General features: G+C 46.3%; 1 protein-coding gene across 1 annotated transcript; it reads left to right on the forward strand.

Moving 5' to 3' along the window:
• The first annotated feature begins 3,328 nt into the window (after nt 1–3,328).
• Nucleotides 3,329–8,384, forward strand: LOC112278615 (putative copper-transporting ATPase HMA5). Its single transcript, XM_090254131.1, has 5 exons — nt 3,329–3,978; nt 4,461–4,595; nt 4,891–5,991; nt 6,254–7,408; nt 7,581–8,384. Exons 1-5 carry the CDS (start codon nt 3,778–3,780, stop codon nt 7,989–7,991), a joined length of 3,003 nt encoding a protein of 1,000 aa, XP_090110257.1. The 5' UTR covers nt 3,329–3,777; the 3' UTR covers nt 7,992–8,384.
• Nucleotides 8,385–8,771: the final 387 nt, after the last annotated feature.

Genomic DNA, 8,771 nt, shown 5'->3' on the forward strand with positions numbered 1-8,771 from the left:
AATAAAATTAGAACTCTTGTCGAAAATTTGGAATGGCATATAAAGTTCTTGGCTAGATTTTCTTCAATATACTTTTTGAATTTAGCCAATTTATTTTATGATAAATTATAAATTGGTCCAAATGGCACTTGAGTTCCTTCTTAAAGGTCAATTGAATAATCATAGGGATAATATTTTGGTAGAGTATCAGCACTCTTTCTCTCAAATACATCTTGAAAATCTTGATATTGGCTTAGAATGTCGCTTGAAGTCTTTCTACTATTTGAAATGGATACAATATGAATGACATAAGATAATCTTTTTTTTCTAACATGCAAGAAAGCTTTTGCACCTACAAATATAGATTTAATTATAGTAGACTTATGTCTTTCTACTTGATCAATTATATTCTTAGTTATACTTTCAAATAAATCAAGACTACAAGAAATTCAATCTATTTTTGGATTATATTTTTTTAGCAATGATAAATCTAAAATTATTCAATTAGAAGAAGATTTAATCATATTAAATATTACAAAGCTACTATAATTATTATTTATTGCTTCTATAGGAAGAGTTTCATGAATAAATTTTTTTGAAGACAATGGACGACCATCTATGACTTCTATATGAATATGTTTAGTTTTCTTCATTAAAGATATGCTATATCTTTTAGCAAATTCTTCATCTAAGAAACAAGCTGAGGCTCTTGAATCTAATAAGGTAGAGGCTTTGTGATGTTAAGGTCCTAAAATAACATTTATTGTAAAATAAAGAGAAGGTTCTGAGGAGAGAATAAGACCTTCATTAGATATTGTATAAGGTTCTAGCTACACTGTCCCTATTGTAGCTAGACAAACTTATTTTTTGACATACTATTTTCTTTGATGGTAGTATTCCTCATTTTGTAATTGTATCGCTTCTTTGGACAATGTTGAGCAGTGACATCAATTGCATGAAGTAGTGAAGAGTGCTAGCCCTGATTATATTGCATAAATTCCAAATTATTGATACAAATCTTGATTTTGAACAACAATTAAAAATTCATTCCAAATCCTAAGAAAACAAGACTTAGAACTTTGGAATAAGCTTGAAGCTAGCTTACAAACTCCAATTGCCGATCTTCAAATGAATCCCTATTTTGCTCTAGGCAGCCATTTTAGTGACTGGAGGTTTGATTTCAAGTATGTTCCACAAATGGTTAATCCTCGGATATCAATCCAATCTATCCTAGGGATTTTTTAGTTTGATCTTATCTTCAACTTAAGTCTAGTATCAATTATATTAATTATTTATCTTTTTTATACTATTTTTTTTTTTTATCAATTTATGGCCTTTCTAAGCCAATAAAAGAAATTTAATAGTTTAGAAGGTAAAATTATTAACCAACCTTGAATCTACTAGCTATTAAGATAAGAAATAAACTAAGAGATTTTTATAAAAGCCATGCTTAAATGTCTTGAATTACTATTGAACTAAGATGATTAAATATTAATTAAAATTTTATTTTTGATTATATTTTTACCATATAGTTGTGTTACAATATGGCAACAATATGGTGCATATATAAGAAACTTGTCTTGCAAATTAAAACATATGCTTTATAAAATGAACACGTATTGGAGATCCTATAGAACATTGTCATATAGCTCCTTGTTAGATAGTAAATATAGAAGCAAGAGTAAAGCCTTCTTCATTGTTGTCATTGCTTTTATAGTCCTTAGTCTTGTTTTAAGACTTTTTAATATTCTTGTCTTTAGCAATAGCCATTCTAGTTCAATATATTACTATCTTTGAGTGATTTTTAATCTTTTGAGTGATACAAGAGTGTATTGAGTTTTCTTTCTTTGAGATTCATGTCCTTGACACATCCTTTCCTATGACCTAGAAGAAGCCATGATCTAATTTGCGACTTAAATTCAATTCTTTTCCAAGTTCTTTTGAGATACTTGTCACATAGTCTTATATGATTTTTGGTAATTGATTGTCTTCCACAATATATGCTATTATGACTTTCTTTTAAAAATAATCCATTTCTTTTGGTACTTTGGCCTCGTTTAATATCACCCAAACAACACATTTTGTTAGTATGAAATCTTTTTTGCTACAAAAAAATCTTTTAGAAAGGATCTTAGTTGGTGATGCTCGCATGGGATGGATATCTATGAGCCGCTCCATTTGTGCAATAGTAGCAACCAATTCAAATTCCAATTATTCTTTCTTAGATCTATTCTTCTTGTACTACACCTTCAATGTTGTAAGAGACAGGGATGCATGTGTCAACTTGCTTTTTAGTATCACAGCATAGGTCGTGGTTATCGTCATGTTGTCTCCTCACACTATTACAATCCCACTACAAATGGTACTATAGGCACTATGACTCACTTTAGTGCAACCTCCATTGCTAGGCTCAACTAAAACCCTAATCCTAAAAAAGTCCTATCCTCAATTGATATCTTACTTGCTTAAATTATTGTATATAAATTTATCAAATCCTAACACAATGTGCCAGGGTATTGAGCATTGGACCTCGCAATCGCTCGCAGGCCAGATATGTGGTATTACACATCCTCGCAGTAATCCAAGCGCCAGTGAGGAGGAGCTTGCCGGATCTTTCCCGTTTTTTTTTTTTTTTGTTTTGTTTTGTTTTGTTTTTTTTTTTTTTTGTTTTGTTTTGTTTTGGTTTTTTTTTTTTTTCCATTTATGCACCTACTGCATATATGCTGAAATGCTTAAGTTATCTGAAAATGGGTTGTCTACCTTACGCACAGCAAAGGAGCCCCATCACCATCAGCCGGCGTGCATGCGCTCAATGGATACAACACAGAGATGTCGGTGTGACAGCAACACTGAAATTGAGCACTGCTGAGGAGATTGAAGGCCAAGCGGTGGAGCTACTCCTTGACAACGACCAGGATTCGTCCGCAAGACGCAGATACCCGGACAGAAGTGTTCGTCATCGGGTTGCTCCGCATCTGCGTTCGCAACTGTGTTCGCAACGGCATCGCAATGCGGCACTGCAGTAGATGAGTGTGTTCATGAACCATTGGAAATCGTGAATGGCGACATCCGCGAGACATCAGTGAACGTGAGCCGTCTGCGATGCTTTCGCGGCCTCCTGTCCCGACCCCTCCGACGTCTATCTGGACATGCCCTGATGCCGTGAGTGGGTTGGGGTCGAAACTGGGCATGAAGCTTCTGGTCGAGTATATTTTGCTTGGGTGTTGGGGGATCGTTCGCTTTGTTTCATTGGACAGCTGTTAATAGACAAGCCTGCCGAGCACGGCATTGACAGTGGGGCCCACCTTCATGAACAACGCAAGGGTCCTGCAGCTCTCGAGACCTCGAGAACTTATTCGAGATCCTGGGATCCACCATGAAAGTGCGACACAAGGAATTCGTTCCGTGGTGACGGCGCAGCGATTTCGTGAGGTATATTAGGAGGGGTGGGAGAGAGTGGTGGAGTAGAGTCAGCGTAGGGATTGAAATTGGATACGGTTCGTGTTGCGCCTATTCGCGCTGCTGTCTGAGTTGCATGACGGGGAACGTGACGTGGGGAGGACCTGGTGTCGCATCAGCCGCTTGTTTGAATAGGACCTTGTGTCGTTGGGATTAGCGTGGGCGGGAATTGAGAGCGCAGGCGTGAGAATTGCGGTAAGCTTCGGAGCGGGGACGGTCGTGATTGCAGGTAGAAGAGGTTGTAGAGGATTTCTTGAGAGGCTCGTAAAAGAGGGAGAGAGAGAGGGAGCAGAAGAGAGTTGAAGAGCGTGAGAGCTGGATTGAGGTGGTTGTGGAGCGATGCAGTCGCTGATGAAAGTTGTGCTTGCACCTCGAACGGGGTCGGCGACGGAGAGCGAGAGGAGAAAGAAGAAGAAGGAGGATGTTTTGCTGGAGCGCAGTTTGTCGTCTTCAACTCGGTATCCGTCAATGCCGCGGTACCCGCTGTCGCCCTTGCATGGCGAAGTTGACGTCTCGGAGATTCGCAAAGCAAACTTGAAGGTCTGTAATGCAACCCTCACAAAGTGCGGGTTTAGCAGCGGCATTGAAACGCCGGAGTGGCGTGGTTGTGGAGTTGTTTTGGAGTGATTTTCTTGCCTTCTTGTTTACGCCATATCTGGGCAGGTTATCGCCCGGCCTGGGAGGAGGGGAGATCTCTGTTGTGAGTCCCTGTTAAATTCCAGTAGGAACGGTCGTGGTGAAAGTGCTTGGCGCTGGAATAAGTCGGGGATTTCGCGAGAAAAGCAGTGATGAGCACTTGAACATGAGAGCGATGAATGGGAGCAGAATTCCTCAAAGGTCTGTTGCATAGGAGAACCCCAGGGGCCGAAAGCGGATCGTGCTAGCAACGTTTAGCGGCGCCGCTCGACTTTCTGATCCAGTGGTAGAACGTGCGTGGGGCTGGTTCAAATGGGACATGTGTGGTTTGGCAATTGATTCCACGGGGTCGTCATTTCATATGTATGTGTTGATTGGGTGTACAGGTTACAGGGATGGAGTGCGCAGCGTGTGCGGGGTCCATCGAGAAAGCCGTGAAGAGGTTGCCCGGCATCGAGGAAGCAACGGTGTCAGTATTGCAGAACCGGGCTCAAGTTGTGTACAGGCCCGCCTTCGTACAGGTACAATTCCTCCCACTCCGTGTTGTTCAGAATTCCGTCGGGACCGGTGAAGCGGGGATCGTTCGCGCAGCACGCGGTGCAATGCGGACGGCAAGAAGATGCTTGTAGCAATGTTGTAGGAAACGACTTGAAAGGTGTGCAGTGAGGGGTGCTCCAAAACTTTGCATGTGGTGAGAGGGTCAATTTAGCAATCCGCCAGATGGACCGTGGCAGCTAGGAGCTCAGAAGTAAGATGGATGTGGGCAGCGGTGGAATTGGAAGGCATTGAATCTTACACGGGGAAAGTGGAATCCAGGAGGAAAGCATTCGGGAGGCGATCGAGGACGCGGGGTTCGAGGCGGAAGCAATTGTGGACGATGCCGGTCAACGGAGCGGGAGCATCAGCCGTTTTCGTATCAAGGGCATGACGTGCACCTCTTGCTCAAACTCCATAGAGTCTTCGCTGAAAAAGCTGGATGGAGTGCAAAAGGCCGTAGTAGCCCTCGCCACGGAGGAGTGCGAGGTGAGGCACGATGCTGGAGTGATTTCTCACGTCCAGCTTGCCGCCGCCATAGATGACCTGGGTTACGAGGCCGAGCTTCTGATCGCAGGTGAAGAGACGAACAGAATCCGTCTGCAGCTGGAAGGCGTGACGGCTGCAGCGGACTTCCAGCTCGTGAAAGAGATGCTGGTGGCTCTGTCCGGCGTGACATCGGTGGATTTGGATTTCAGCAATGCGATGGTCACAGTATCGTACGAGCCCGACAGGGCTGGGCCGAGGACTTTCATAGAGACCATCGAGCAGGCGGGAGTTTTCACAGCGAAGTTGGAGGCACCTCGTGGTCGTGGGAGTCACGACAGGGGCTTGGAGATCCAGCACCACAAGAAGTACTTCCTTTGGAGCTTGGTGTTCACGGTCCCAGTGTTCTTTTTGTCCATGGTGTTTATGTACATACCAGGCATTATGGAGGGTCTGGAGCACGGCAGGCTGAACGGCTTGTCGATCGGAGCTTTGCTGCGGTGGATTCTTGCGACTCCGGTGCAGTTCGTTATCGGGAGAAGGTTCTACGTGGGAGCGTACAAGGCGCTCCGGCGAGGGTCGTCGAACATGGACGTGCTAATTGCCATGGGCACGAACGCAGCGTACTTTTATTCTGTGTACATAGTGTTGCGGGCGGCTACGTCTCCTACGTTCAAGGGCACGGATTTTTTTGAAACGAGCGCGATGCTCATTTCGTTTATCATCCTGGGAAAGTATTTGGAAGTAATGGCCAAGGGGAAGACCTCGGAAGCCGTTGCCAAGCTGATGGACCTCGCTCCGGACAAGGCGACTCTGCTCACTCTGGACGAGGAGGGGGACGTGGCAGGAGAGAGGGAAATCGGGGCCGAGCTCATCCAGCGGCGAGACATCATCAAGGTAGGCCTACGCGCTGGTGTTGTAGGTGCTACGTTTCAGGCTTGGGCTTTCGCTGGGGGTTGTTGGATGCGGCTGTCCATACCGATTCGGAGAGTCGGACGGTTGGAAACAGAGTCGGGTTTGTATGTGGGCCATTGTAGAAGCTTGTGCTAGAGAGTTGCGGTGCGTGTCGTTCCCGTGAAGCGGTCCTAGTGGGTAGCGTGGCAGCCATGATTGTAGTTGTGCCCGTTCTTGCAATGAAAAGTCGTTTTGGCTTGCGCAGGTGGTACCGGGCTCGAAAGTGCCCACGGACGGTGTGGTGGTGTGGGGACAATCCTTCGTGAACGAGAGCATGATAACAGGCGAAGCCCGCCCCGTACCGAAGAAATTAGGGGACAAGGTGATAGGAGGCACCATGAACGACCACGGCGTGATACACATACGAGCCACACACGTAGGGGCGGAGACCGCATTGGCACAAATTGTGCGGCTGGTGGAAGCCGCCCAAATGGGCAAAGCCCCGGTCCAGAAGTATGCGGATCGCATCTCCACTTACTTCGTCCCCGCCGTGGTGGTCGCGGCGTTCGTCACGTGGCTGGCTTGGTACGTTGGAGGCAAAGCACGCTCGTACCCAAAGTCATGGATTCCGGCTGCGATGGACGAGTTCGAGCTGGCACTTCAGTTCGGGATATCAGTGCTCGTCATCGCGTGCCCCTGCGCCCTCGGCCTGGCCACACCCACCGCAATAATGGTTGCCACAGGGAAGGGCGCGACGCAGGGGATCCTGATCAAAGGGGGTCAGGCACTGGAGGCTGCACACAAGGTGAAGACGGTGGTTTTCGACAAGACCGGGACGCTGACAATCGGGAAGCCCATCGTCGTTCACACCAAGCTGCTCACGAACATTCCTCTGCACGTGTTCTACGACACAATCGCAGCAGCGGAGGTCAACAGCGAGCACCCACTGGGAAAAGCGATCGTCGCGTACTCCAGGAAGATCAGCGGCGAGCATTCGTCCCATGGTCAGCAGCAACACGAGGTGCGTGATTTCGAGGCCATTCCAGGGCAGGGAGTGCGCGCCGTGGTGGACGGCAAGGCGACCCTGGTGGGGAACATGCGACTGATGAAGGAGCACGGGATCCACATATCGGAAGAAGCGGAGGAGCACTTGCGCGATGTGGAGACTTTGGCCAGGACGGGAGTGATGGTTGCCATCGAGAGGGAGTTGGTGGGGGTGGTGTCCATCGCGGATCCAGTGAAGCCGGAAGCAGCCAGAGTAATCAGCATCCTCAAGTCAATGGGCGTGCGCAGCATGATGGTCACGGGGGACAACTGGGGCACAGCCGTGGCGATTGCGAGGGAGTTGGGAATCGAGAGGCCATGCGTGCACGCAGAGTCGTTGCCAGAAGACAAGGCCAGGATCGTGGAAGAAATGCAGGTTCGTGGTTTGCCTGGTGCACGAGCATGCGTGGGGGCTGCGGGGGGAGTTTGACCTGGGGAGGGAACGCGAGCGCCGGGGTGGGATTGGATTGCGTAATGGGGGAAGCAGAGGCGAGTGATGAGGACGCTTGGTGAACAAGCATGCTGACGCTGAGGTTTGTGGGATGCAGGCGGCAGGGACGTCGGTGGCCATGGTGGGGGACGGCATCAACGATTCGCCAGCGTTGGTCGCAGCGGACGTGGGGATGGCGATAGGAGCGGGGACGGACATCGCGATCGAGGCGGCGGACATCGTGCTGATGAAGAGCAATCTGGAGGACGTGATCACAGGGATAGACTTGTCACGGAAGTCGTTCTTCAGGATCTGGCTGAACTACGTGTGGGCGTTGGGGTACAATGTGCTGGGCATCCCCATAGCTGCGGGGGCGCTGTTCCCAAGCACGGGGTTCCGGTTGCCTCCGTGGGTGGCGGGTGCAGCCATGGCGGCGTCATCGGTGTCGGTAGTATGTTCGTCGCTGTGGCTGAAACGCTACAAAAGGCCGAAGGTGGTGGAGGAGATAGACACGAGTGTACAGCGGTAGTAGGCGCGGAGCACGTTCCAGTGCCTTCTCACAGTTTTGCGAAGCAGATCAGTTTTGCACAGCGTCTTCGGGGAGCTGTATTTCAGGCGGCGCCCGCTCGTGCCTGGGCTCAGGGGCGGGTGTCGCCTCAAACACAGCGCTCTGGGTGACATGTAAATAGATATATTTTTTTTTCATTTTATAGTATTTGTGTTCACCTTTGATAATTTTAGGGTAGGATTTTTTATTCATTCATTAGTTTATTTTGTTGTGGGCATTTTTATTGATGATTTTATTTTGAATATTTTATGTATCTTAAAATTCTAGTAATTGATACTCAAATCATTATATAATTCGAATTAAATGGGATTCATCTACAGATACTTGTAATTTAATACAATTTTTCTTGTTCAATTTCGATTCTTTTGACTATGTGCATTTACATTGTTATCGCCTAATTTTATGTTTTCTAAAGTGAACAAATCTTACTACATAAGCTACTTTGAAAAGGAAAACAGTTTAAAAATGGTATTGCTTGAGTAAAAATCCAGATATACTTAAAATGTTTCTCTTTATATAACTATTTCAAGAGTCCATTCTATATCACATCAAATCAATTTGAAAACAAATATCATCAAGCTCCACACTCTAAATCCTTAACAACGAAATGGCTTTTTAGCAAATTGTCATTTTAAAAAACATATAAAGAAAACATGTTTAATTTGTTTGTCATACAATTCACACACACACACATACATACATACATACATACATACATACATGTTTGTATGTATCTACATA

Source organism: Physcomitrium patens, chromosome 1 (genome assembly GCF_059467195.1).
Source record: "Physcomitrium patens ecotype Gransden chromosome 1, ASM5946719v1, whole genome shotgun sequence".
NCBI classification, from domain to species: Eukaryota; Viridiplantae; Streptophyta; class Bryopsida; order Funariales; family Funariaceae; genus Physcomitrium; species Physcomitrium patens.

Coding starts and splice junctions, on each gene's coding strand:
- LOC112278615 (XM_090254131.1), top strand. CDS start 3,778: ATGCAGTCGCTGATGAAAGTTGTGCTTGCACCTCGAACGGGGTCGGCG. Junction 3,979..4,460: donor TTCGCAAAGCAAACTTGAAG/GTCTGTAATGCA, acceptor TTGGGTGTACAG/GTTACAGGGATGGAGTGCGC. Junction 4,596..4,890: donor ACAGGCCCGCCTTCGTACAG/GTACAATTCCTC, acceptor AGTGGAATCCAG/GAGGAAAGCATTCGGGAGGC.